Source organism: Furipterus horrens, unplaced genomic scaffold (assembly GCF_987537825.1).
Source record: "Furipterus horrens unplaced genomic scaffold, mFurHor1.1.pri manual_scaffold_21, whole genome shotgun sequence".
Taxonomy (NCBI): Eukaryota; Metazoa; Chordata; class Mammalia; order Chiroptera; family Furipteridae; genus Furipterus; species Furipterus horrens.
The window spans coordinates 1,041,174-1,068,085 of NW_028327191.1; the positions used below are offsets into that span (position 1 = coordinate 1,041,174).

Here is a 26,912-nt window from a genome sequence, read left to right on the forward strand (position 1 = left end):
AAGAAGGGCGTGTTTGCCCCAGTTCTGGAATACCAAATGTAATAACTGCCAAGTTAGACATTCCGCCTTCCCAAAAGAGGCATTGAGGTTCTTTGAGCAAAGGACTATCTCGGGGTTTGACTGAGGGCTCACCCACTGGGCCCATCTGTCATTGAACCAGGGTGCTTAGTGATGAGACCGCAGGCCCTGAAAGGTGCTGAGTTCCTGTCCTGTGTGTCTCTCCTAGTGTACGGGAAACCCGTTTTACCATCTGGTTCAACGTCCCCGTCACCGTTGCCATTTCTTCATGGGTCGCTGGCCACAAGCGCATCGCAGCCCCAGCCGCCCGCAGAGAGTGCTGAGAAAGAGCCCGAGCAGGATAGCCCAGCCCCTCCTGGGGACAGCGCTGCAGGCACCGTGGAGAGCCTGCCTCGGCCACTCAGCCCCACCAAGCTCACGCCCATCGTGCACTCCCCGCTGCGCTACCAGAGCGATGCAGACCTGGAAGCTCTGCGCAGGAAGCTGGCCAACGCGCCCCGGCCCCTAAAGAAGCGCAGCTCCATCACGGAGCCCGAGGGCCCCGGCGGGCCCAACATCCAGAAGCTGCTCTACCAGCGCTTCAACACCCTGGCTGGTGGCATGGAGGGCACTCCCTTCTACCAGCCCAGCCCCTCGCAGGACTTTGCGGGCACGCTGGCCGACGTGGACAACGGGAATGCCGGCGCCAACGGGAACCTGGGGGAGGCTGGCCCTGCCCGGCCCACGGCCCCTCTCCCCACCGAGCCTGCGCCCGCCTCGGATGCCAATGACAACCAGCTCCCGTCCCCTGAGCCAGAGGGGCTCACTGGTCCCCAGACCACCCACCAAACAGCCGAGCCTGCTGAGGACGACAACAACAACGTGGCCACAGCCCCATCCACGGAGCAGGCCCCTGAGGCCCCATCTCCAGGGGAAGAGCAAGTGCCCCCCTCACTCCCCGCTGTGGTGCACCGGCCAGCAGCCTCTACGGTGGGTGTGGGCCCAGCAGCCTCTACGGTGGGTGTGGGCCTCAGCCAGGGCCACCTGTGCTTGTGGGGGACCCACCTGTGTTCGCCGTGTTCTGGGCATGGGGGGCTTGGCAGAGTGGCCCCCGCCTTCAGTGAGTCAGGCCCAGGAGACACTGGCTCAGCCATGGGACAGTGCAGAACAGTGCAGAGCCAGTCGGGGGTCCTAAGAAGGCTCTCCTGAGGAGGGGAAGCTGCCACTGAATTCTGGGAGGAGGCAGCGAAGGGGAGGAGAACCTTCCAGACAAAGGCCTCTCGTGGGAGGTCAGCGTTGATGGAGCAGAGGGTCCGGGAGTCCCTTGCAGCTGGTGGGAAGAAGCTTTACCCCTCAAGGGTGGACGTAGTCAAGAAGCCTGAATGTCGCTCACCTGGCTCCCTGCTGTTCCAGAGGGTCTGGGGCTTCTGTCCCGGCCCTGTCTTGTCCCCATGGCTGGGCTTGTGGGGGGATCACCTTTAAGCCAGAAGCCTGCTTCCTCTTCACAGAGCAAACGGACCAACCTGAAGAAGCCCAACTCGGAGCGCACGGGCCGTGGGCTGCGCGTCCGCTTCAGCCCCCTGGCGCTGCTCCTGGACGCGTCCCTGGAAGGGGAGTTCGACCTGGTGCAGAGGATCATCTACGAGGTGAGCTGAGCAGAGCTGCCACCCTGCACCCTTCCACTCCCTCCCCCACGAGGCGGGGCTCACACACCCCGTGTCCCAGGTGGAAGACCCCAGCAAGCCCAACGACGAAGGGATCACCCCCCTGCACAATGCCGTCTGTGCCGGCCACCACCACATCGTGAGGTTCCTACTGGACTTCGGGGTCAACGTGAACGCCGCAGACAGCGATGGCTGGTGAGCCCTTCCTCGTGCGGGGGACGCAGAGTCTAGAACAGAGGGAGTTGGGGGTCAGGGGGGCCGCCAGAGTGCAGACACAGCTGTGGTTTGCCCTTGTGTATCTGCTGTTAACACGGCGGGCCAGCCAGGTGTCTTGTGGCCACAGCTCGCTCCTAAGTGGCCGGGTCACCTGTGGCTGGTGTTCAGTCTGTGGGGGCCGCTGTGGGGCCCTGTGCTCCTGTGCAGACCCTGGCCTCCCGGGGGCACTGTTGTCCACTTCAGGCAGCTCTGTACTCTGCTGTGTTTGAACATCTGGGTTATTTTTAAAAGATTTTATTTATTTTTAGAGAGAGGGGAAGGGAGGGAGAAAGAGAGGGAGAGAAACATCAATGTGTGGTTGCCTCTTGCACACCCCCAACTGGGGACCTGGCCCACAACCCAGGCCTGAGCCCTGACTGGGGATCAAACTGGAGACCCTTTGGTTCACAGGCCAGCGCTCAATCCACTGAGCCACACCAGCGTTTTTAATTGTAAAATACACGTCACGTTTACCATCGTAGCCACCGGAAGGCGCACATCAGCAGCGGGACGCCCCTGCCCCCTGTAGTGCAGTGACCATCAGTTTCACAGGCCAGTCCTCAGGCCGCACCAGGCCCCCTCAGGAACTTACATGAGCTCAGGACAGGTCATTAGTGGAAGTCAAACCACCCAAAAGCACAGAACGCGCAAGCACTGAGGCTCAGCGTGGCCCTGGCAGCCCCCGGCAGACACGCAGCACCCTCACGCCCCGCCCCTTGCAGGACGCCACTGCACTGCGCCGCCTCCTGCAACAGCGTCCACCTCTGCAAGCAGCTGGTGGAGAGCGGCGCTGCCATCTTCGCCTCGACCATCAGCGACATTGAAACTGCCGCGGACAAGTGTGAGGAGATGGAGGAGGGCTACATCCAGTGCTCCCAGTTCCTGTATGGTAAGCGGGGCGCCGGCGTCCTCCCCTGGGCTGTAGCGCGACGTGCCCCGCGCCGCTGCTGGGCGGGAGCTGCCCGAGCTTCACTGCAGGGCTCAGCCTTTCCAGGAGCTGCTGCAGGTTGCCCATCCCACGCCAGACGGGAGCCTGCGGGCCCAGCGCTGTTAGACCCCAGAACAGGCACCACCCCCTTGGCAGGGGCCACGGCAGCCAGTGGCTGCTACCTTGGGAGGAGAGAGGTGCCCGGTGCCTGGGTTGCCAGCATGCCTGGCCCTTCGTGGGAGCCCCACAGGGACTCCTGGCGTGGACTTGCACCTTTGCTGCCACGGTGAGTGCTGCCTGCCCTCCAGGAGCAGTCACGCCGCTTCTTTGGTCACTGTCTTTGGGAAGTTTGTTGTAGATGCAGGTTGTCAGTCTCACCCCAGAAAAGCCTTTTAGAACGATGTTCCTTCGCCTCTGGTCTCAGAACCTCGGCAGCAGCGTTCTGCTGGACACAGAGGAGGCGTGGCATTAGGCCAAGGGCAGCGGCCAGGCCAGGCTTCCAAGCTCTCGGCCACGACCTCACCGGGCCGACCGAGGGCAGCAGCATGTGGGCCTCGTCCCACAATGGGGCTCTCAGCAGCCCACCCCCCAGAGGCCTGAGCTGAGCGTTTCCCACCTTGTCCCAGGGGTGCAGGAGAAGCTGGGAGTGATGAACAAGGGCGTGGTGCACGCCCTGTGGGACTACGAGGCCCAGAGCAGCGACGAGCTGTCTTTCCACGAGGGAGACGCCATCACCATCCTGAGGCGCAAGGACGAGCATGAGACCGAGTGGTGGTGGGCTCGGCTTGGGGACCGCGAGGGCTACGTGCCCAAAAACCTGCTGGGGGTGAGTGCTCTGTCTCGCTCTCCCGGGATCTGACTTAGTGCTGCCGCTTCCGTCCCACCTTCCGTACCCAAAACCACACCAGGCCTCATGGGGGGCCCACCTCCTGCTGGGGGACCATGGGCAGGGGACTGCCCCTCTCCACCTCAGGACCCTCTGCCAATGGGTGTTGTGTAGAGTCGGCCGTTAGGGAGGCCCAAGCACCCAGTCCCAGGCTGCTCAGCCTCACCCTGATCACAAGTCCGAATCCTAGAAATTTCCTTCCTGGTGGAGGGGCGTGAGCCGGCAGGTGGCTGCCCTTGGCGAGTCTGTGACTGTCAGTCCAGCAGGGCTGGGATGCTTCCCCTCCGCACGCACTCACACACGTTGTGCCTGGCCAGGCACCTGCCCAGGGGGACAGACAGTGACGAGTGCTGTAGGTGGCACCTAGTGCTGAGAGAGAGACGGTGCAGACTACGGTGGGCTGGGTGCAACTGTCAGGGGAGTCGGGGGTTGTCCCGTGGGAGGCAGACGGTGAGCTGGCACCTGGATGCTCAGCATGCCCCCTCATCCTGACTCGCTTTTGTTGGCTGCCCAGCTGTGTCCTCGGATCAAACCCCGGCAGCGCACGCTCGCCTGAGCGTCCGTGGAGCTCGCACGGCCGGCTGGCGCTGAGGAGCCACCAGGCACGCCCTGCCACTGCCGGAAGCGAGTGCTAGCGATGGTTTTCGTGGTGCTCATGGCAGCAGGCAGCACCCACAATGTGAAACCCCGCAGGCTCAAGGGGAGCCATCTCCACTGTTGCCTCCAAGAGGACTGAATTTTGCCAATTCCTATAAATCCAAATAAACCCCCAGCTTTTCAAACCGCCCCTGTTGCCAATAGAAGCCCTGGACTTCACCCCTGGCTGGTTGCCAATGAAGACAAATGCTCTTACTGGGCCCCAAAGCCACTGCTTATTCTCCGGGTCACTCACCCATCAGTGAGACTGCAGCTGCTGTGGGGTCCCACCCCACTGGGGCCCTGTGTCTGGTACTGGACACCACAGAACCCCACCATCCTGTCCCCTCCGCCCCCAAGTTCCTTTCATTACCAGAGGAGCCCCGTAGGGAAGCTGTCGGGCGGTGGTCCTGGTGCAGGGGCTGCGCTTCCCGCCCCGGCCAGTGGTGCTGGGCTGGACTTTCCAGTCCCTGGGCACGAGGGCCCTTAAGACCAAGTGGCCTGTGGTAGGAGCCTCAGCACAGCACCGTCCCCTCCTCTGCTCACAGCTGCCTTTTCTGCAGCCTCTTGCTGCCCAGGAGTGGTTCTCACCCTCACAGCGCGGACCCTCCGCTCCAAGCGCAGGCAGACCCTGGGGCCTGCGGGACAGGGAGCTTGAGGTCGGGCATCCGCGGTGGCACGGTGTGGGGGCTCCACGCGCGTCAGGAGGGACAGCTGTGGGTGTGAGGTGGGGCTCAGCCTCCCAGTCGGGGCCAGTTGGGACGTGATAACCGCTGCCCTGTTCCAGGCTCAAAGCCAGGAAGCCCCTCCCTGAAGTCAGCTGTACGTACAGGCTTTTCTACACCAGAAGTATTTTTTGACTAGACCATTCACAACTACCGGGAAGATATTGGAAATGTGTTTTCTCGCATTAAAACCCAGGCCCTTAGGCTTTATTTTCCACGTACGCGTCTGTATAATTTATGCATAAACGTGTGTATAGAGCCATTGCTGTAGCTGCTTCCCTTCAAGCGCTGACTGTACAGTGGCGATGGCGAAGGTGGACGCCTGGCGGGGCAGCCTCCACCGGCAGTGACGCTGCGTCCCGCCGCCGCTGCCATGCGCGCGTGCACAATAAAGCGCTGTCGCCCACTGGCTGTGAGTTGTGTGTTCTGCAGCCGACGGGGCTGTCACAGGGTCAGTGGTCTGGACACAGGGAGGGGAGGCCTGGGCTGCGTTTCCTTCCACTGAGCCACACCAGCCAGGGCTTTCAAAATAGGTTTTAATCAAGCTTTATATACAAATTTTCATACAATTATTTTTATAAAGTGAAAGAGTGAGTGAAAAATATAAAACAAAGCTGGCTCCTTCCCGCCCGTGAAGTATCAAAGGTTTGTTCGTAGCCCCTAGTTAGTGCTATGGAAACGGGTCTGGGGTCCAGGCTTGGGCACGGTAACTGCCCAAGTGCCGGCTCCACAGCTTGTCCCTGTAGGAGGATTAATGAAATGAGGGGCAGAACCTGCTAGTAAACCTGGCACTCATAAAGACGTGGCGTAGTTACGCTAGAACAGTTCAGCAGTAGTGTAGCTGGGTCTCTCCCCCCCGGTTGAGCGTCAACCACAGAGGCAGGGTCTACAGGGGAGCTGCTGCTGGGCGCAGCAGTCAGCAGGGCCGTGGCGCCCCCCCGCACACGGGCAACGCGAGTGCAGAGCTGGCCCTGCAGTTCCTAGCCGCAGGCTGGCCCACATGCAGTTACTGGTCCCGAGACTCGTAGAGGAGCTTGGCGGCCTGCAGGGGAACCAGGGACATGGAGAAATGTGACTGGTCCTGCGCCTGGGTGGGGAGCAGGGCTTGCCCCGGGGCACGTGGGCCCGGCCTCCCAGCCACGCCTGTGCCCACGTGCCGCCTGTCTGTGTGTCTCAGTACCTTGTGCATGGCCGCCAGCCACGCTGTGGACTGCCTCCTACTGGCATCTGCGTCTTCCCCTGCAGTCAGCTTCAGCTGGGTCACGCCCTCTGACCCTGGCACTGAGAACTGCAGGGACATGCCTGTGGCCCGCGTGCTGCCGCCTGGAGGAAGGAAATGGAAACAGGCTCAGCTGCCACTAGCCCAGGTCTGGCGGCCAAGGCCTGTGCTCAGGAGGCGCTGAGTGAACACAGTGCTTCAGGCCTTCTGGAGGACAGCCCAGGTTCACAGGATGGGGGAGGGCGTGTCCAGGGACAAACATCACACTCTGCCGCTGAGAGCCAAGAGAGAAATGCGGCTGCACCTCCTGGGCATGGGGTTCCTGCCGCCAGGAAGCCTGACAAGGCCGCTCTGAGCACCAGCCCCACCCGCCCGCACCCAGGCGGAGGCCAAGGGGTCACAGCCACCCATACTGAGGATGGGGCACAGCTGAGGGCCTGAACACACACAGGCTGAGCACCGCAGAGCAAAACTACCACCACCCTGGTCACCAACCCAGGGCACCGGCCCCCAACCCACTCAACTCCCACAAGGTGCCACTTGGGGGATGGGCCTGCTGGGACCAGCTGCTCCAGTGATGACACTCCCCACACCTTCTCTGAGAACCACCCACCCAGGGCAGTGGCAGGAAGCCCCGTGGAGAGCAGGCCCCACAGCTTGGACTTGGTGGCAGCAGGAGGGACATTTCGGGTGAGAGAGCCTCTTGCCACCACAGCCCAGCAGAGGGAGCGCACTCTGGCTAAGAGTCCTGCCCAGCCCAAGGCCACCGCCACTGTCCGGTGCTGTCCTCCAGGGCCTGCAGGGCCTCCTGAAAACCCGGTCACAGCCTCACTGCCACCCTCCGTGACAGTCTGGCTCGTCCCTGGCTGCACTCCGTGCAGGAGCCCCCACCTGCTTCTGGAAGTAGTTGTATTGGCACGTGGCCATGTGTCCCTGTCTCCTCCAGCTGCTTCTGCACTTTGCGACAGTCCCTCTGGCTGGCAATGCCAAATACAGTTACCACCTGGCCCTCAACAGGCCAGTGGGCCACTCCTCTGGCTGCCTTCCACTCGGAACTGTTCCCACGCCCCACCCCCAGGGGACACCATGGTGGGGGTTGGTGGTTCTGGGGAGACTCTTGGCAGAGGAGGGCTCAGTGTGCTCCCTGAGCCACCACAAGGGGGTGTACAGTGCCAGCAGCCCCTGCCCAGGAAAAGGCTGGAGGCTTCCAGGGCTGGCTGGTGGGGACCTGGCTGCCTCCCTGGCCTTGGGTTCCAAGGAGGCAGGCGGAGGGTCACATGGGCTGACCCCAGCTCCTCCAGACCCCGCCTTTAGCATCAGGGCTCATTTCACTACCAGCCTGCCATGGACAACTGAGGGGACAGAGGTGCTGGACACTGGCCTGGCCCTCGACCTCCTTTGGACAGAGTCAGGAGAAGGCCATAGAGAAGCTCCTGGAAGAGCCCAGGGAGCTGGCTGTGGGGCAGGAAGGTGCTGCAAGGGCCGCTGCGCCCTGCTTCCCGACACCCCAGACTCGCTGCTCGGGGACAGCAGTACAGACAAGACGCTGAGACAGCGGGCGACGCTGCCCCTCGGGTTAGGAAAACAGCAAATAACGTTTCTTCCGCCGGAAGAGTCTCATCCACATCCGGAGGCCTGCATCCTGCACCCAGTCCTCCCTTTCAAACGGACCCAAAGACGTTAACGAGCATTCCACAGAAGCCCTCCGTGTGATCCCCCCACCCTGGGGCAGAAGCAGAGGGGGAGCAGGGCCCACAGCATGCTGGGAAAGGCAAGGCTGACCTTCAGAGGTGGGCTGGCTCCCCAGGAGGCTGGTGTAAGTGTGAATGTCTGTCTCTAGTCAGGAAGGTAGCAGACAGGAGAGAAGGACAACCAAGAGCTCATCAGGAGACAGGAAGCAAGACGGGCGAGTCCCGTGGGTTTCCAGTGGAAGGATGGCCACTTAGGCACCGAGTTGAGTCAGAGAGAGACACACTGGGCCCAGCGCCCTAGGAGCTGGCCGAGGAGAGGGACGGGCTCCACTGGCGCAGGCGCCTGCCCGGTGGTGCTGGGCGGGGGGCCCACCCACTACACTGCGGCCCCTTTTGAGACCCCGGGGTTGCCAGCTGCGCTGGGAGAGCATCTGTGCCGTACGTTCAGGTGAGCCGTCAGTGAGCACGTGGCGTCCCTGTTCACCTGGTGAGTCCCTAAAGCCATGCAGTGAACCCCGGCCCACAGAGGAGGGCTGGCAGGCGTCCCCAGGACCCTGCCATGGGCCGCGCACTGGCCTCACGGTGACTGGCCCTGGCCTGGTCAGGCGTGCTCACCTGCAGGCGGGAAGCCTTCCGCGAGGATCTGCACGGTCGAGATGTGTGCGATCTCAATCTCGTGGTGGCTGTCCCCATCCAGAAGCAGGACTCTGTCGAACAGAGGGCGTCCGCACAGGTCACCACAGGGCTCTGCGGGGCAAGCTGTCAGTGCCACACAGATCCCACCTCTTACCTGTGGTTGCTGGACAGACGGCAAACCATTGTTTCTGGTTTCTCTGAATTTCCCAAAGTTACAAGGAAGGTGGCTCCTTGGGGCACAAAAACAAGCATGAGGGCACAGCCAGCTCCTCCCCCAGGCACCCTTCCCGCCAGGCGCAGGGGGCGGGGCGCATGCATATACAGGTGGGGTCAGCTGAGCTCCAGGACCCCTCGCTGGGGCGGGAGGGCGCTGCGCCAGAGGCTCTGCTCCCCCGCAGAGGGGCCAGTCACCATGTCCTGCCCAGAAAGGCGCAGGGGACGCCGTCCCAAAGGCCCACAGAGCCCTGACCCTCCGCCCACGCACTGTATGAGCCGGCGGGCCAAGACCCGGGCAGAGAGAAGGCACCCGCCCGCCTCCCGCCAGGAGGGGTTGCGGGACAGGAAGGCCAGCTGCCCAGGACCCCGGGACCCCCTGTAGGGCTGCGGGAGTCGTGGCCGGAGCTGCACCCGGCCCTGGGTCCCCACCCGATGAACGTCCCAACGAGTAGCCCCCAGCCCGGCGGAACCCAACGGTTTCGGCCACGTCTGCGTCTGGAGAGGACAGCCGGCTCCCACGCGCCTCTGCAGGGGCCCGGGGCTGGGGGCGAGGCGACACCGGCACAGCCCGCCAGGCCGCGTACCGCTCAGCAGCACCCGCAGCTGCTTGTCGTAGAACTCGGCCTCCTTGCGGGACACCAGGGCACAGGCGCCGCACTGCCGCACGGGGTCCACGAAGCACATGCGCGGCAGCGCCACCTTCTGGCCGCAGCACTTGTCGCAGAAGCACTTCCCGCAGCGGCGGCAGTGGTGCTGGGGGCGGGGGGCGGGCAGTGAGCGGGGATGCCGGACACCCCACGCGTGCCCAGAGCAGGACGCCCCCTGGGCGCTGACCCGGCCGGCGGCCCGCAGTGTCGCGGGGGCGCACGGGCTGTCCTCCAGCCCCTGGGCTCTTGGGCAGGCAGCCGCGGGCAGGGCGGCCGGCAGTCTGTCCGGGCCCCTCCCACCAATGGCCTGGGCTCACCTTCCTGGTGAGAAAGTCAAACTTCGCGTCACACTGCATGCATCTTGGGCACTAGAAGAGACGGGACAGCATCAGAACCCGCGGTGAGGACACTCACGTGCGGGCCGACGTACCCGCGCTCCTGTCCCCCCGGCTCTGGAGGACGGGAAGAAAGGCGTGCAAAGCTGCGTGAGTTCCAAGGATGAAACTCGGTGTTTCGGCTGCTTGTGTCCAGCCCTCGGGGTGCGTGCGCAGTCGGCCGCCCGTCGGGCACTTTGATGGCCGTCTGTCTCCTAGCCCCCTCCCCGCCCTGCCCCACAAGCCCCTCCCGGTACAGACCGCATGATATCCTGGGCTCACACTGGTGTGATCCTCAGTTATTTCTCGGTCCGACCCCCTGAGAAGCTGAGAGCTAGTGAGACAGGACCCTGAGCACGAGGAAAACGCCTGGGTGAGGGGATGGGGAAACGGAGACAGGAAAACTAAACTCGGCCAAACAGCCGGCAGCTTACAGCCAGCTGGTGGATCACAAGGCCTTATCTCCCCCCGCCAAGGACCCTTGAGAGCAGATGGTTGACACCTGTCATCCCAGACCAGGGCGCACAGCTTCGATGGCCAGGGACACAGGTGTCCCAGGAGAGGACTACTGATGCCAACGCAGAGAATGCGGAACGAGGGAGCAGCTGGCTCTCAGCCCCCTCCCCTCACTCCCTAGAGAAGCAGCGTCTGCGCCCCACAGGGGTCTCCCCTCCCAGATGCCCACAGTTCCCCTCCCCGTGAGTCAGCTTGCTCCCGAAGCTCGAGAGAGGGTGCGTGTTCGGGTGCTAACCTCTGAGAGCAGCAAAGGCGCAGTTAGAATCCGGTCCCTGTCTCCGCTTTTTGGCTGAGTGGGGACCAGCAGCAGGAGCCCTGGACTAAGTCACCCTCCGGTTTCACCGTCGGCTCATGCACACACCACCCCCAAATCTCCAACATGGGAAGGGATGAGGGGATGTCCCCATGGGCCCGAGCTGATGACCAGGCACAGGGTCAGGCACCTCGTGGCACGGCTGGCCTCCGACTGGCCCGGGAGGGGAGGCAAGTGTGTGGCTCTAACAGGGACACTGACTTGTGTGCAGCCAGAGCTGACAATGCGCCCCTCCAGCCACAGTCCACCTAACTCCCCCGGCCCAGCCCACACCACCACAAACCTGCTTCTCCCAAGTGGGCCCCTCCCTGCACACAGTGGCCCTGCCGTCCCCAAAACACTGAAGAGGCAGAGTGCGTCTGAGTGCATCCCCGCTTCGAGGCGAGCACGGGCACCACACCCTCCTCTCTGGAGGGCACCCCGCCATCTTTCCGAAGTGGGAATGAGACCTCAATTAAGGCGGGGATGGTGCCACAGTGATTCAAGCATTTCAATCCAACAAACAGAATTTCGCAAGTTCTCAAGAGGGCAGGGCCCCAGACACGCCCCCCCCCCCCCCCCTGCTGACTTCACAGAAAGGCAGGAGGCAGAGCAGGGGCGGGGCGGGAAGAGCAGTCAGAGCTGGGACCCCACAGGGGCGGCTGCGGGCAGCACGCGGGCGCCTGGGGCTGTGGAGAAGCCGTCCGACAGGTTAGAGATGGGGGGCAGGGCGGGAAGACCCTGACACACACTGGCCTGGCCCCACCCCCGGGCCAGGCGGCGTGCAGTCTGCCAGGCCAGCGGAGGCCATGGACCCTCCCCCACGGTGGAAGAGACCAGTGGGCCCCTGTCTGCAGTCATTCACGCGTCCCTTTGTGCTCTTTTGAAGTCCTGATGGTGACATCTGCCGCGCCCTCCCTGTGGCTGTTACAGGAACGCAGGGCGGTACTCGTGAGAACAGTCCTATCTGTCATTCTTCCCTTCACTGATCCTTCACCAGCAGGAACCGGGAAGGCGGCGCAAGGAGAAGGACATCCTGTGAGTTCAGAGTACAAGTGCCAGGGGCAGAGACACACAGAAGACAGCGCACACCAGGGTGACAAGAAACCCAGGAGCCGGTGGCCTGGCCCGCTCAGGGACCACCCGCACTGCCCATCATCACCCTGGCGGCCTGGGCGCCTGCCACCCTCCCTGTGCGCTGGCCTCTCAACTCTCAGAACAGCAAGTGCCCCCGACTGCCAGGACTCCAGGCGGCAGGAGGGGGAGGGAGGCGACCTCGGGCGGCCCTGCCCCCCAGCAGCCCCCTCTGCACCGCCCACCGCGTTAAAAGCTCCAGACGTCGTGCCTCTGCAGACCACGGGGACCCCCGGGGACAGGGGCTCACAGGCCGCAGCGCTCTCAAAGGCCTCGCACCCGGACGGCTTCCCTCACGGGTGGGTGATAAACAGAGCGACGAGCCAACAAGCACACACACACTCCCAGACACAGAAGGGGGGTCACCAGAGGCGACGGGCGCGGTGAGGGAGGGCGGAGAGGGTAAAGGGGGTCAGATACCCGGGACCATGCCGGAAGGAGCCCCGACTTGGAGGGGCGCGCACAGTGGAGGGCACGGATCGGAGCACACAGCTGGACCCCTGGAATGTGTATCACATCCTCAGCCGATGTTACCCCGAAACGTAGTTTCAAAAAGTGAGCGCACTTGGGTGCTTTGGACACATCGGATCTACAGGACGGCGAGCGTCCTGCGTGGCTCCGTCGCCGAGAACTACGGGCACGCGGGCGGCAGTCCGGCGGACACCACGGGGCCCTCGCCCTCCCGCCCCGGGGGGCGCCGCCTGCCCCCCACCTGGAGACGCGGCGCCAACAACCCCCACCCCGCGGGCGCCCACCGCAGAGACGGCTGCGCTAGAAATAACTCGGGGCTCTGGGCTCGGCTCCCGGGGGAGAGGACAGCCCCCCGCCCCCCGCAGCTCACAGACGACCTCCAGGTGGGCGAAGCCCGGGACCCGTCAGGAAGGGGGGTCCGTACGAGGGACACCGAACCCGGGTGAGGGAGGGACGCCCTGCGAGGGAACCAGGCAGAAGGCAGAGCGCCCGGGCCCCGGGAGGGGCGGAGCACGCGGTCAGCAGAGCCCAGGGGCCGCCAGGGGCGCAGAGCAGGGCGCCCGCAGGCGGCCGTGACGGGCCAGGGAGGGCGGCGGGGGCCGGAGCAGGGCCGTCGGGGGGGCGGGGCGGGGCGGGCACGGGGCGCGTTTGAGGGGTACGGACGAGGTTCCAGGGGTGCGGACGGGGATCCGGGGATCCGGACGGGGGTCCTGGGTGCGGACGGAGGTCCGGGGCTGCGGACGGGGGTCCAGGGCGCCCCGGCACGGACGGGGGGCTGGCAGGCGGCGGTGACCTACCTCCTTGTCCGGGACCCACGGCGGCTCCTCCAGGCCGAACGGGCTGCCGAAGGCGCGCTGCTCAGGCACCATGCGCAGACCACTGGGCGAGCGCACCAGCTTCTTGGCGTCGCGGCGGGCGGCCACCTCGGAGGACATGACGCCGCCGCAGCGCTCGCCCACCGCTCTCACTGGGCCCTCACCCCGCCAATAGCCCCGCCCCGCCCATGAGGCTGACAGCGCCCAAGTCCAATCGGCATCTTCGTCCAGAAGCGTGGGCCAGTCGGAGCCCAGGATCCGCCCCGTCGCTGCGCTCTCCAATCTGCGCAAGGGCACCTCCCCTGCCACCCTGCGGTCAGTCGCCAATCGGCAGTGAGGGCCGGCCCAGGCACGCTCCGCCCCTCTCAATACTATTGAGACTTTGAATTGGCCAATTCGACAGTGACGTCTGCGTTGCTTCCTCCCTGATTGGCGTACCCGGAGCGGGGCGCCTGGCGCTCATTGGGAGAGGAGGCTGCGAGATGGGTCGGCCCAAATCGTCGAGCGCGCGAGGTGGGAGCTGCTGTGCCGGGGTCGAAGGAGGTGCGGCCTCGGGGGTGCGGAGCGACAGCCCGGCAGCGGCCCTAGCGGGGTCCTGACGGTGGGAGGGAGCCGGGGTCGGCGGGGCGGGGCTCGCGAGCGGGGCGGAGGCTGGAGTCGGGGCTCTCACCCCGCAGATGCGAAGGAGGCCGCCCGCCGCCGCCCCGGTCCGAGTCAGGGCGGCGGCCGGGGGTGCGGGCTCCGGACCGCGTGCGGTCGGGGTGCGTTAGAGGCGGAGGCTGGGCGGTGTCGGCGGCGGAGGACGACCACGGAGCTGGGGTGCCCGGCGGAGGAGGAGGGTCCTGAGGGGGAAGGGGCCGGCGGGGCAGGACGCGGCGGCCCCCGGGTCGCAGCTGCGGGGGCAGCGGGGGGGCCCCGAGTCCCGTTGGGTTGCTCGCCGGCAGGCCGGGGGCTCGGGGTCAGGCAAACGCCGGTCCAGCGCTCGGGACCTGACGCCCAGGGCGGCCCCTGGCGGCCGCGCGGCCGGAGCCGGCCCGTTGGCCAGTCTGCGCTCCCGGGCGCTCAGCGGCAGCGGCGGCGGCGGCTGCCCGGGGACGGGCCGAGGTGCCGGCGGTACTTGAGCGCCTTAGCGCGGGAGGCCTTTACCTCCCACAGTTGATCTCCTGCAAGTCATTTTCAGGCCCTGGCGACCGGAGTCCCGCTGCCCAAAGGCGGGGACATCTGCAGCCGGCCCTCCCATCCCAGGACAGGGGCCCAGGCCTGCTCCCCGAGAGCCCCCGAGACTGAGGACCCCCGACGAGGCCCAGGGCTTCTCCGGGCGGTGCCTGGCCGCCTGAGTCCCGGGTTGGAACCTACGAGTTTGTGCAGACGACGCGGTGCCCCTGAGCAGCACCGGCGCTCCTGTCCCCCGATGTGGCGCTGACCGCGGGGGGCGCCCCTGCGCCCGGGCCCGTCCCCGTCCCCGTTAGAGAGCGCAGGGCCGCTGCCCCGCAGGCAGTGGGGGCCCGGGATCTGGGACACGCAGGGCGCCTGCCAGGGGCCGCTCAGCCTCCGGGTCTCGATGAGAATCCAAGTTTGGCCTTCGGGCCCCTCCTGGCGGCCTCCCCGGCCCGGCCGCTCATCTGGGCAGCGCGGCGGGCTGAGCAGGGACCGCCCGCGAGCCCCGGGGAGGGACGCATAGGCGCTTTCTCCAGATTTTAAAACCTGGAACTGGCATTTGGTCCAGGCGCTAGGGGCCCGGGAGGCAGTGTTTTGGGTGGTGCCTCGCTGGGCCACGTCTTCCCGCCGGCCCTTGTCCTCGGGGGTCCGCGATTCTGAAGGTGGCCTCCCTGCCAAGCCAGGTGAGGGTGCCGACGTCCTTTGTTGCTGTCAGACCTCGGGGATCTAACTCTGCACCTCAAGGCAGTTGTTTTTAATAGTTTATTTATTTACTTAATTTAGAGAGGGGAAGGGAGACTAGTTGCCTCGCACACCCAACTGGGGACCCGGCCTGCACCCCAGGCCTGTGCCTTGACCGGGAATGGGAGTGGCGACCATTCAGTTCTGAGGCCGGCGCTCAGTCCACTGAGCCGCACCAGCCAGGGCTCAAGGCAGCTTTGAGCCCCTCAGAATGGCCACTGCCGCATCCCCTGTGCGGTGGGTGCTGGGGCCCTGCCTTCAGGCCCCCCCAGCAGTGGAGCCGCCCTCTGCGGGGAGCAGGGGGACCGCTGTGTGTGGGATGTCAGCCCTGCCCTGAACAGCCAACCCTGGAGCCCCCTGTGCCCCTGCTCCAGGTGGAACGTGGGGTCAGCCACTGGCCAGGAAGCACCCCAGCTGGGGCTCTGAGCCGTGCGCCCCCCGCGCGAGGCCCGCGCTCTGAGCGCCAGCTTCGCCTGCCCCGCAGCGGCCTCCCGGCGGTCAGAGCGCTGACACGTGTGCCCCGGCCCCCAACTCACGCTGTCGGTCCTGGGTGTGAGCCCTCCCCGGCGCCAGCTCTGCGCCTCCTCGGCTGGACTGTGTGCGCGTGGGGCCCGGTTCTTGAAGCCTCAGGAACCAAGCTGATGTCTGAGTCAGTGCAGCACCGCAAACCATGTCGCCGTGCCCGGCCGAGGAGCTGGGACGTGGCGAGCCGGCGGGAGTGCCAGCCCTGCCGGTAGGCGGTGACGTGGGCTTCGGCCGGAGTGGCACTGACCTTGGCGTCCCGCTCGCCCTCCTGCTTTGGGAGGCCGCGCGGGGAACACCTGCTTGGAGGGGAGCTGGGCGGTACAGCCGCCCGGGCCGGGCTCCTGTCACCATTGCCAGGCGGAGGCCGCGCACAGGCTGTTTCTCCGCTTCGTGGTGGCAGGGTGCCCGCTGCCACCCCGCCCCGCCCCCAGCATCCTGCAGCGCCCCAAACTTGCTCCAGGCTCCCCATGGAGACCCATTGAAGGGAAATGAAAGTGGAGGATGCAGAAGTCGCTCCATCTGTGAGGCCAGTGCGCCTGGGTCTGCACACGTTGGCCTCCCGGGAGGCAGGGCGGGGTGGAGGGCCTGCTGCTTTCTGCGGAGAGGGGACAGGGCAGGTGGCCCGGCGCTCTCCCAGGCCTCCAGCGTGTGGTTTGAGCTGAGCAGCAGCTCTGACAGAAGTGCTGCTGTAGCCTCACCCCAGGGTGTCCCTGCAGAGTGACAGAGGTGCCAGACGCACACCCAGCCGCCGCCGCCGCCACGCATGCCTCCCCGGCGGTCTGAGGTGACAGCAAGTGCGTGAGGCTTTGTGCCCCTGGGAAGCTATTCATCTCTGTGGTCAACGTCCTGAAGACATGGATTTGGGTCACTTGGACCTGAACCCCAGGATTGCTGCTGCACTTAAGAAAGGTACACCCACTGACGTCTGTGGGAAACATGTGGACGTGCGTGTGGGGTGGAAAAAGCAGCGTTTCAGCTGTGCGTGCACGGGGGCTTATTCTTGCGTTATTACTAATCATTGCACAGTCCCAACCATACGCCTGCTTTTGGCCACCCCTGTATGTGGGCCTTCTGCGAACGGGCACCCAGGTGGCCCGTCGGTCCCTGGGTCCTCCCCTTGGCTAACTCAGCCCAGGGGCGCCGATGCAGGCAGCAGGCTTTTCAGGGCTTTATAAGGTTAGGTTTACTTTTGTCAAAGTCACATGTGCGTCATGAGCCTTGAGCAGTTTTGTATTTACCTCTGGGTCCACACGTGCTGAGCTCACGTCCCATGCCTGGTAGTGGGTGGCAGTGGTCCCTCAGACTTCCCGCAGGTGAGGACAGGCTGGTGCCCCATGTGCGCCCTGCCCCCACAGCTGGAACACACCTGGGTCATGCCAGCTGCCAGGGCTGTGCACAGGGCAGAAGGGCAACCACAGAACCGGGGGCGGAGGCGACTTTTCTCCCTCGTGCCGTCTTCTGTTCCCCCCCCCGTGCCAGCTGTCACCCTCGTTCCCTGTGCTGCGCTATCCGTGCGCATCTCCCTGAACCGCCCCCTTCCCATGCGTCCAGCAGGCCCCGGGCTCCTTCCTTCGTGCTCCAAGGGTGGGCAGCTCACCCACCTGTTTACGGGGTGTGCACCCCAGCCCTGCCTGCTCGTGTGCTGGGGTCCCCCCCACCTCCCATCTCCTGTGGGCTCCGCTGGGACACTCCCTCGTGAGGACGCTCGGTGTCGCCGGGAGCCAGGCCGTGGCACATGGTGGCATCCTGCGTGGGGCAGCTCTTGTCGGGCTCCCTGGCTGCAACGTGGTTTTCAGGGAGCGTATTGCTAGCTTTCCTTTCCTTCCATCCAGTCTGACCCTACTGTTTGTTTTTTTAATGTGTTTTATTGATTATGCTTACAGTTGTCCCAATTTCTTTTCCCTTTGTTCCCCTCCACCCAGTGACCCCCCTCCCTCCAGTTGTCCCCCCCCAGTCCGTGCCCGTTGGTTGTGCATATAGTTCTTCTCAGCATCTTGCTGTCTACTCCACTCCCTCCTACTATGCTTCTTAATTCCTGTACCATCTCCCTCCCTTTCACCCTTCCCCCTCCCTGCTGACCTCCCCCCTATACGTTCCCCATACCTGTAATTCTTTTTCCATTCTGTTGCCTACTTAGTTTGCCTTTGTTTTGAGTCCCAGCTTCTGTCGTTGGTTGTTGTGATACAGTTTTCATTTTAATGTTCATAGTTTTGATCCTCTTTCTCCTAAACAAGTCCCTTTAACATCTCATATAACAGTGGTTTGGATCTGATGAACTCCTTCAGCTTTACTTTGTCCTGGAAGCACTTTCTCTGCCCTTCTATTCTGAACGACAGCTTCGCAGGATAGAGTAATCGTGGTTGTAGGTTTCTGATTTTCATTACTTTGAATATTTCTTGCCAGTCCCTTCTTGCCTGCAGGGTCTCCCTTGAGAAATCAGCTGACAGTCTTATTGGGACCCCTTTATACGTAATTTTCTTCTCTCGCTGCTTTTAAAATTCTCTCTTTATCCCTAATTTTTGACATTTTGATTCTAACGTGTCTTGGTGTGGTTCTCCCTGGGTCCAGTTTACCAGGAACTCTCTGCTTCCTGGACCTGGAAGTCTTTCCTTCCCCAAGTTAGGGAAGTTCTGCTTCATTATTTTTTGACATAATTTTTCAATTTCTAGTTCTTCGCCTTCTAGCAGCCCCATGATTCAGATGTTGGCCCGCTTACAGCTGTCCCATAGGTGTCTGAGCCTCTCCTCGTTTTCCTCACTTTTTGTTTCCTCTTCCTGCACTGGTTGACTTTGTTCCTTCCCTGTGTTCCGATTTGTTGATTTAATCCCTGGTTTTCTTTCCCTCACTACTAGTTTCGTATGTGTTTTTGTTCATTTCAGCAGGACTAGCCTTCATTCCCTCCCCGTCTTGTTTAAGATCTGCTGTCAGGTCTGTAAGCATTTTTATAACCAAAGCTCTGAACTGAGCCTCAGAAAGATTTCCTGTCTGCTGCTTCGTTAGGTAAGATATTTGCTGCCTGGTCAGCGGCGTCCCCGGGATCTCTATCATGATCTGTGCCATCCTGACCGTTTGAGTTTACCTTTGCTTCCTGGACAGGGCTGTCACACCTCCTACGCTGTCGGGGGCGGAGCCCGTGCACTCGTCACAGCCGGGTGACCCTTCTCACCACACTGCGGCGTTTTCTGTGGGGTTGGGGATCCAAGATGGATTCCTGCCGTTCAGTCTCCGCTGAGAGACCGGGAGCCTCCTCCTCCATGATCACCCCCTCTGGGCCTCACAGTCCGAGGCAATGGGGGTCTGCCCTCCCCGGCGTTGGAATCACAAGCTGACGGGTCTGGTGTGCTGCCAGGGGTGCTCCCCAGGCGCTCTCGCCTCCCCTTCAATACGGACGTCTGTGCTCACCGCCATCCCGCTGCCGTGGGCACAGCCTGGCCTCTCCGCCCCGGCCTCGCCCCTCCTGCCCGTCCGGATGAGCAGCACTTGTTTATAACTTCATACGTTGGGCTTCCGTTTATTTTCTGGAACTTCTGGTTATTTCTGGTTTTGCGGTAGTTGTAGTCCTTCTTAGTTGTGGAGGGAGACAGAGTGTGTCAGTCTAGGCCTCCGTCTTGGCTGGAAGTCTCCTGTGTGTGTTTGCCTCTGTGTCTTAGGTAGAGCTGTCACACCTGTTATGTTGGGGGGGGCGGGGCTTAGGGATCCGTTAGTACAGGGCGACCCGTTTCACCCACCACGTTGTGGCGCTGTGTGTGGGGGAGGGGTCCGAGAGGGAACAGTTCCACCTGCCCAGCACTCACCCCTTTTCCAGGCACCTCTCCCACTTCCATATGGGACTGGCGCCCCTCTAGCTGCTGCCCTGGCTGTCATTCCCTGAGTGGATGGTTCTGCAGATGTTCTAGGACCGTGGGGGCCCTTTAAACAAGAGAGACCGGCAGTTTCTGCCTCCGCCCCAACCCCCACTGGTCTGCACAGTCAGAAGCAATGAGGCTTGATTCTCCCTGGTCCTGAGGCCGTGAGCTGCACAGTCTGGTGCTGGGAACACTCCCCAGGTGTCCCTCATGGCTTTTTTAAAACAAGTAACTGCTTTCCACTGGCCTGATGCTGTCACCACCACACCATGTCTTCTCTGCCCCTCCTACCTGTCTGGATGAGCATTTCTTCTTTATATCTTTGTTTGCTGGACTTCCATGGAGCTTGGTTTTCTGGAACTTGTGGTTGTCCCTAGTTTTGAGGTTGTTGTAGTTCTTAGTTGTGGAGGGAGACGCAGGGTATCTGTCTGGGCCTCCATCTTGGCTGGGAGTCCTGACCCTGCTGTTTACTGGCGCTTCGGGGCCGGGTGTTGAAGGTGGCTTCTGGTAACTCTGGGTTTAACTCTCCCTCATGCTGAGCTGTTTGTCCAGTTTCTGTTTTGTTCATTTCTCTTTTTGCCTTCTGACTGGCTAAATGTATTTTTAGTGTGTTTCCTCCTCTTTCGTTACTTTTAATCTCACCCGAGGCTATACACGTATTTATTGATTTGAGAGCGAGAGGAGCATTGATGTGGGAAGGCTCAGTCACCGCCCCCCCGTGCACGGCATCGCTGTCATGCAAGGACGATGCACCCGCCCGCTGAGCCACTGGCCAGGCTCTTATTCTCCCCGTTAGTTTGAAAGCACTGTGTTTATTCCCTGTGCTGCCAGAGGGCCGGACCCTGGAGACACTCTGACATGAAACCCGCCCCCCCCATGGGTGCCCAGGGACAGTCCGGTGCTTACTCGCCACTTTCTCTGTCCACCCTACCAGCCGTCCCTGCCACCGCTGTCCTGGCTGGCTGGCACCATGCACGTGTGTCAGGATCGGGGTGGCTTTCCTTCCAGCACCCCCTCATGCAGGTGGTCCCTAGGCTCAGCCCCCAGGTACCTCGTGTGCAGATCTTGAGGAAGCTGTCCTGGTGGGAGCCAGATGGCGGCCATGATCCTGGCACCCACGTGAGGCCCGCCTACACATCAGGCTCCGCAGCTGCAGAGGGGTGGCCTCCTCCTCCGGCCTTGTCATCGTCACGCTGCCCGGGGCTCCCATGCTCGGGGAGCAGGTGGACCTGGCGCCTGCCCGCCGGGTGCCCAGAATTGGGGACCCCACTCCTGCAGTCACTGCTGTGTGGCCTCTTAATACTGTCGTCTGACTTTGTCCTGTGACCGATTTGAATAATTGCAGCCAAGCTGAAATCCGCCAAGGAGGTTTTGCATTTTTCTGGACCGGACTTGCAGAGACGGACGGGCCTCGCCGGCCCTGATGTGCAGCTTCTGCTGAGGACGGTCTCCTCACACCTGCGGGGAAGCAGCGTGTTCACAGGTGGGCAGGACAGGTGTGCACTGCCCAGGGCCCGGGGGCTTTGCGGGGTCCTTCCCTGTCACCACTGCTGTGCTCCAGACTGGGAGCTGTGGGCACAGCCTCTGCCGAGGGGCAGCCACAGGGTCTGGTGGCAACACTGGGGTGGGCGCCCTCACTGCAGGGTCAGTTCTGGAGCCAGAGGAGAAGGGCCGGGGCCAAGACACAGGCAGCAGGAGTGAGTGGCCATCGGGTAGCTCCCTGCAGCTGGTGGGCTCTCGGCCAGAGGGACCTGCTGATCCTGGCTGTGGCCACCTGCTTGCCCCTGGCACCGCGCCCACCGCAGGCCCAGTGCAAGGACAGGGCAGCCAGGCCTGACGCCACGCCTGGCGCTGTGCCCTCCCAGCCCTGGACCTGCACCTGCAGAGGGACCGCTTCCCCGAGCAGCACCAGCGCCTGAGCCTGGGCTGCCCAGTGCTGGACGGGCTCCTGGGCGGCGGGCTGCCCCTGGGCGGCATCACCGAGCTGGCCGGCCGCAGCTCAGCAGGGAAGACGCAGCTGGCGCTGCAGCTCTGCCTGGCCGTGCAGTACCCGCGGCAGCACGGAGGCCTGGGGGCCGGTGAGTAGCTGCTCCTTTGGGGGAAGGTGGGGGGCGTCTAGTCAGCTTTTGGGGTCCCAGCTGTGTTCTGGCTGCCGCCCATTGGGACTGGGACCAAGGGGTAGCTCCTGCGGTTGGCATTTCTCTCCTCCCGTGGCTTTGAGATCGCTCCCTGGGAAGAGTGGCCAGCCCCTGCCACACATGGGGCCCTGCAGCCCCCTCAGCTGTGCACTGGCCTGCAGGTCCCCATGTCCTCACCTGCACACAAGCCGTCCTCACCCGCATCCTGCAGGCCAGTGGGCCCAGAGGCAGAAATGCAGGGCTAACGGGCACCGTCTTCTTCCTCGCTGGGGGTGGGGGGTGGGCGGCTTGGGCCGCCTGCCTGACGCTTTCCAGGCCACCTGTTGGGGTCCGTGAGCGCTAGAGTCAGGGTGTGTTTACTGCCGTGAGATCCCAGGAGTGGCTCTGGGTTTCTCTGAAAACCCGTGGTGCTGACACGCAGCTGCCACGTGGCTCTGAAGCCGCACAGGATGCAGCACCTTTCAGCCACCGGCACCCATGGGCACCTGCCTAGGCCACACAGTGGATGGGGACAGCCGGGCACAGAGCTGGCCTAGCTTCCCGAGCCAGCCAGGCTGCCCCCTCACCCTGCTGTCAGACCTGCTGTTCTGAGGTCTGTTCACGACCCTAACGGGTCCCTGTCAGAGCTGGGAACCGGTACGGCCTCCGGATAGGAGCTCTGTGTGGAATCCCGCCTGTTGCCCTGTGGTTGCAGCGAACTCCGTGGAGCAAGGTCCATGCGTCCCGTGAGGCCGGCTTTGGCACCTGCCAGGCACACTGGCCACGTGGCTAGTGCGGGGTCTCCTGACCACCCAGCACCCTCTGCAGCACTGGCCAAGCTTGTCTGGTGCCCGGTAAATGGACTTGGCCTTGAAAGTGGTCAGTTTACCCCACAAAAGAGCTGCCGTGAGCCCTGGCCGGGGGGCTCAAGTGGCTGGAGCATCATCCCATGAACCAGAAGGTTGTGGGTTCAATCCCCAGTCAGGGTGCCTACGGGAGCCAGCCCGTCGATGTCTCCCTCCCGTCCTCTCCCTCTGAAAGGAATGAAAAAACGCCCATGGGTGAGGGTCTAAAAGCAAACACACAGAGACTAGCTGCCGTGACATGAGACTTGAGCCTCTCGTTCCCGGCCCCTCCCGGAGCCCACGGGGCACTGGTGTGTCTTTGGAGAAGTGTCTCTGCAGATCCTTTGCCCATTTTAAAATCTGGGCTCTTGGTCTTCCTGTGGCTGAGCTGGGAGTCCTGTGTGATCGGAGACGCGCCTCTCAGCGGCCCGCTCTCAGCGTCTTCGTTCTCCTGACGGGGCCCTTGGCGGCACAGAAGTTCTTGTTCTGACGAAACCAGTTCCCCCGTTTGCTTCTTTGTGTTGCATCTGAAAACCCACAGCCTGACCCCAGGTCACAGAGCCCGGCCTACGTTTCTGCCTAAGAGGCTCACAGATTTGGGTTTCACCCTGGTCCATTTTGATTTCGTCTGGTGGGTGGTGTGAGGCAGGGGTCCCTCTTTATTCTTTCGCATGCGGATACCCCAGTGTCCCAGCACCGTTTGTGGAAAAGACTTCTTTCCTGTTGAGCTGTCCTGGGACCTTTGTGGAAAATCAGTTGTCAGGGCTCTCGGGGGTGGCCCAGGGTCTTGGCTGCTGGCTCAGGGTCTGCGGAGTGGAGGGGGGCGGCCAGCGCGCTGCCCATTGCTTAACTGGCCTTTCCAGTCGCAGCAAAGATGCCACTGTCACCTCAGACTCTGAACCACTCGGTGGCCTGGAAGGGGCACCAAGGAGCATGGCCCGATGGCGCCCTGAGGGGACATTTCCAAAGGCCTGGGCCTTGCTATTCCACTCACTCCCACTGGGGACGGCCTGGGGCAGAGCCCCAGGTGCCATCGGAAGGCGGGGGGCTGCGGGGGCAGCGCCGGGCTCACCGCGCGGCTCCCCAGGGGCTGTGTACGTGTGCACGGAGGACGCGTTCCCCAGCAGGCGCCTGCAGCAGCTCGCCGTCCAGCAGCAGCGCCTGCGGACAGACGCTCCGGGCGACGTGGTCTGCAAGATCAGATTCAGCGACCACATCTTCGTCGAGCACGCGGCCAGCGTGGTAAGTGTCCGAGGGGCGGGGGCGGGCGGCCGTGGGTGGGGCCCCCAACCCACCCTCAGCGGTGCAGTGACTTCCTGGTGGGTGGTCCCCGTGTTCAGAGCAGCGTGACTTTCTACCTGTGTGTACTTCAGGCCGCACTGGGCATCCCGTCCCGTCCCGTCCACCTTCTGTCAACTCAACGCCGAGGAGTGGGGAGGAGGGCACTGGCCGATGAGCCCCCTAGCATTGCCGACCCCAGCTGTGCTGTGGCCTGGCCAGTGACAGGGTCCTGACTTGGTGGGGGACGAGTGATGAGGGGAAGGGGCCCACGGAGGCTGAGTCTAAGCCCAAAACAAGTGCGGGGGCGGCCTCTCCAGCAGCCCAGCCTCCCCTGCCTTAAGAATTATTACAGAAAGAACTTCCCATAAAGGCGTAGAAACTTTTAATTTAAAAAAATGTACAATAAAATACATTATCACACAGTGCAAGGAGCAGGGACGGGCCCGCAGGCCGGGCAGCCCCAGGCAGGGTCTCCCAGACACTGCCCGAAGGGGGCTGCGCCCACCCTGCCGCCCCCCAGGCCCCCTGAGCAGCGTGCTGGTTAGTGACAGGTGCGCCCAGCACGGGACGCAGGGATGGGAGGAGGTTAGTGCTGCAGTGCCCAGCTCCAGGGCCCTCGGCCTTGGCGACTGCCCCCTGGCTGTCACAGGGCCGGCTCTGGCCTCGTGCGAGCAGCGTGGTCCTGTGTCCTCCGGGACGAGGGCGGCTTCACTGCGAGAGAAGGTGATGGGTCAGGGCCAGGCCGCCAAGCCCCTGTGGCATCTCGGCGTTTTGCTCTGGACCCGGCTCTGGGGGAGCAGGTCTCCACCCTCTGCCGGGTGTCTGGCCCCTCGTGGTGCCCCCACCTGCCCACCGCCGGTGACGGGAGTGTGGGACTCACGTTGACGGCGTCTTCCAGCGCAGGGCTGCTGCCCTCGTGTCCCAGAGGCTCTCCTGTGCACACCCTGGGGACGGAGCACAGGGCGGAATCTCATTTCAGGACGAAGAACTGCATGGGCAGCTCTTAGTTCTGATGGGACGACTGGTGTTGGGCCACCCAGCTCGGGCCTGACGGGCCCGGCCAGCAGGACTGCGGGGGGCACAGTGTGGGCGGGGCCGCTCAGGGCACCTGCAGCACCACCCCACCAGCCACGCACGGAGTCCCACTGTGCAGCCCAGCACAGCCTGGGGTCTCACGGTCCGGGCAGGGATGGGTGCGGATGGACCGCAACCCCGGCCCTGCCGCCTCCCTCTTGTCCTGCCAGGCTTGGGGCCGCCCCAGGTGCTACCGACAAGGCCTAGTCCTGGTGACCACAGCAGTGACAGCTGGCCTTGGGGGTGCAGCCAGGCCCCGGCGCGAGGCCCCCAGGGGAGGTCACAGTAACACCCCTAAGGGCCGTGCGGGGGCCCCCTCACCAGGGACCTGGGACATGAGCCACGAGGTGGAGAGGAGATGTGGGTGGCAAAGGCCGTGACGGCCACTCCCCTGGCTTCCAGGACACCTTGCTGCGATGTGTGAGCGAGAAGGTGCCTGTGCTGCTGTCGCGGGGGGCGGCCCGCCTGGTGGTCATTGACTCCGTGGCGGCCCCGTTCCGCTGCGAGTTTGACGGGCCGGCCTCGGCGCGCAGGGCCCAGACTCTGCAGGCGCTGGGGGCCACGCTGCGCAGGCTGAGCCACGCCTTCCGGAGCCCAGTGCTCTGCATCAACCAGGTGGGCAGCCCCCCGCCCGCTGCCCCCCGCCCCCGGGACCAGCTCTGCTGCTGACCCTTGTCTGACCATCCAGGTGACCGAGGCCGTGGAGGAGCGGGACGGGACACCGAGGCCACTGGGGTGAGCAGGCTGGGGGCGGGGCGGGGGTGGGGGTGCAGGGGCCTGGGGCTGTGACACTGGTGTCTCTGCAGGAATGCCCTGCAGGAATGCCCCACTCCAGCCCTGGGCATCGCCTGGTCCAACGAGCTGCTCCTGAGGCTGATGGCCGACCGGTGCCGCCCTGAGGAAGCCAGGCTGGGCCGCCCCGCCCGCACCCTGAGGGTAGTCTTCGCCCCCCACCTGCCCCCCTCGTCCTGTTCCTACACAGTCAACACCGAGGGTGTGCGAGGGATGCCTGGAACCCAGTCCTGCTGATGCCGAGAAGGCCCGTCTGCAGCGGAGCCCTGCACGTGCCAGGGCTCAGGGCCTAGGTCAGCTCAGCCCCTGGGTCCCTGGGTCGGGGTCTCTGCGAGGGGGTCAGCTCCAACCGCCTGCCGGGAGCATGTGCCCCCACTGCTGTGCTGGCCCTGCAGGGCACCCACCGTGGTCTGGGAGCTCCAGTCCCACAGGCTCTGCCCCCACCCACCACCGACAGATGGGCACAGAGGTGGCCCACCTGCTGGGAAAGCCCGCTCTGGGCAAATGGGGACTTCAAGAGCAGCATTCCAGTCTGGCCTCGGCGGCTGGACATCAGCCCTGGCCTAGTGGGGTGCCCACCCTGTTGGGGACCCCGGCAGACCCAGCTCCTCACTATGGCTGGGCTCCTGGATGCAGGTGGCCCTCCCACAGGGCCCTGCTGCAGCCTCCGGTCGTGGGGACACGGGCCCAGCCCGAAGAACACGGCCTCTGGGCAGGTCCGTCTGAATGCCTGTCCTCCCCGGGCCCCGTCGGGGCTTCCTGCACTGCTTGGCACCGGGTGGGCCTCGGGCAGACAGACGTGTGAGCACAGCTGTGACCTTGGGGTCCTTTCGCCAGCGCCCTGCTCTTGGCCAGGCAGAGTCCTGAGTGAGGAGCCCCCCAGCCTGGCCCCGGCGTGTCCCGGCAACCAGAGCAGTGCAGGCCCCGAGCGTCCAGGGACCTGGCCACCCGCCCGGATCTCTGGGGCACAGCACCCTGGCTGGGTCTGATGCGTTGGTGCATTTCTGGACAGGATGACCCGTTTGTAGCTTTCCTCACGTTTTCAAAGTAGGAAAGGGCTGGAGTTTCACAAAGAACCTTTCTGCGAAAGCACAGGAACTTGACCACAGGAAATGAGACACTTTATTTTTGTAATTAAATATGAACAATTCTGAATGGTTTTCTCAAGTTGACGCAAACAATGAGAAAGAACTACGGCTCCGTCACCACATTTAACAGGTGACCCAACGCCCCACCCCTGGGCCACCCGCCCCCAGCTGCTGGGCTAACAGCTGCACCTGGCCTGGCAGTGCCCACCCTGCACAGCCCACCAGGAGCCCACCGGTCCCTGAGGCGGGCACCTGACCCCCTGTCCCCCAAGCCCCACCGAGGCCCAGTGCTGCTCTGTAGAAACCACGTTCTCGCTGGGGACTCGAACAGGGTGTGTGGGGAC

The 26,912-nt window shown here is 63.8% G+C and overlaps 3 protein-coding genes across 7 annotated transcripts in view; 2 read left to right on the forward strand and 1 right to left on the reverse strand.

The window, feature by feature from the left end:
• Positions 1–4,516, forward strand: part of PPP1R13B (protein phosphatase 1 regulatory subunit 13B) — a 66,181-nt gene extending 61,665 nt beyond the window's left edge. Inside the window, exons 13-18 of the mRNA XM_090265540.1 lie at positions 227–987; positions 1,506–1,643; positions 1,723–1,856; positions 2,639–2,805; positions 3,471–3,670; positions 4,245–4,516. Coding sequence (XP_090121666.1) covers positions 227–987; positions 1,506–1,643; positions 1,723–1,856; positions 2,639–2,805; positions 3,471–3,670; positions 4,245–4,286 — 1,442 coding nt within the window. The 3' untranslated portion in view covers positions 4,287–4,516. The remainder of the gene's footprint in view (positions 1–226; positions 988–1,505; positions 1,644–1,722; positions 1,857–2,638; positions 2,806–3,470; positions 3,671–4,244) is intronic.
• A 1,094-nt stretch (positions 4,517–5,610) lies between these two features.
• On the reverse strand, positions 5,611–13,279 carry ZFYVE21 (zinc finger FYVE-type containing 21). Of its 3 annotated transcripts, none has more exons than XM_090265547.1 (8): positions 13,085–13,279; positions 9,818–9,868; positions 9,438–9,606; positions 8,792–8,867; positions 8,617–8,708; positions 8,093–8,140; positions 6,272–6,414; positions 5,611–6,133 (listed from the first exon to the last, which is right to left on the reverse strand). In XM_090265547.1, exons 1-8 carry the CDS (start codon positions 13,220–13,222, stop codon positions 6,098–6,100), a joined length of 753 nt encoding a protein of 250 aa, XP_090121673.1. In that variant the 5' UTR covers positions 13,223–13,279; the 3' UTR covers positions 5,611–6,097. The 3 variants fall into 3 exon arrangements, with proteins under 3 accessions (XP_090121673.1, XP_090121672.1, XP_090121674.1); XM_090265546.1 differs by having other exon boundaries at positions 8,093–8,146; XM_090265548.1 differs by lacking the exon at positions 8,093–8,140.
• XRCC3 (X-ray repair cross complementing 3) lies at positions 12,541–26,220 on the forward strand. 3 transcript variants are annotated; one of them, XM_090265542.1, is made up of 8 exons: positions 12,541–12,670; positions 16,243–16,435; positions 20,717–20,854; positions 21,237–21,449; positions 23,421–23,575; positions 25,091–25,303; positions 25,377–25,423; positions 25,495–26,220. In XM_090265542.1, the coding sequence occupies exons 2-8, from the start codon at positions 16,381–16,383 to the stop codon at positions 25,715–25,717; spliced, it is 1,044 nt and encodes a 347-aa protein (XP_090121668.1). In that variant the 5' UTR covers positions 12,541–12,670; positions 16,243–16,380; the 3' UTR covers positions 25,718–26,220. The 3 variants fall into 3 exon arrangements, with proteins under 3 accessions (XP_090121668.1, XP_090121667.1, XP_090121669.1); XM_090265541.1 differs by lacking the exon at positions 12,541–12,670 and adding an exon at positions 13,117–13,645; XM_090265543.1 differs by lacking the exon at positions 12,541–12,670 and adding an exon at positions 13,117–13,615.
• The last annotated feature ends 692 nt before the right edge of the window (positions 26,221–26,912 follow it).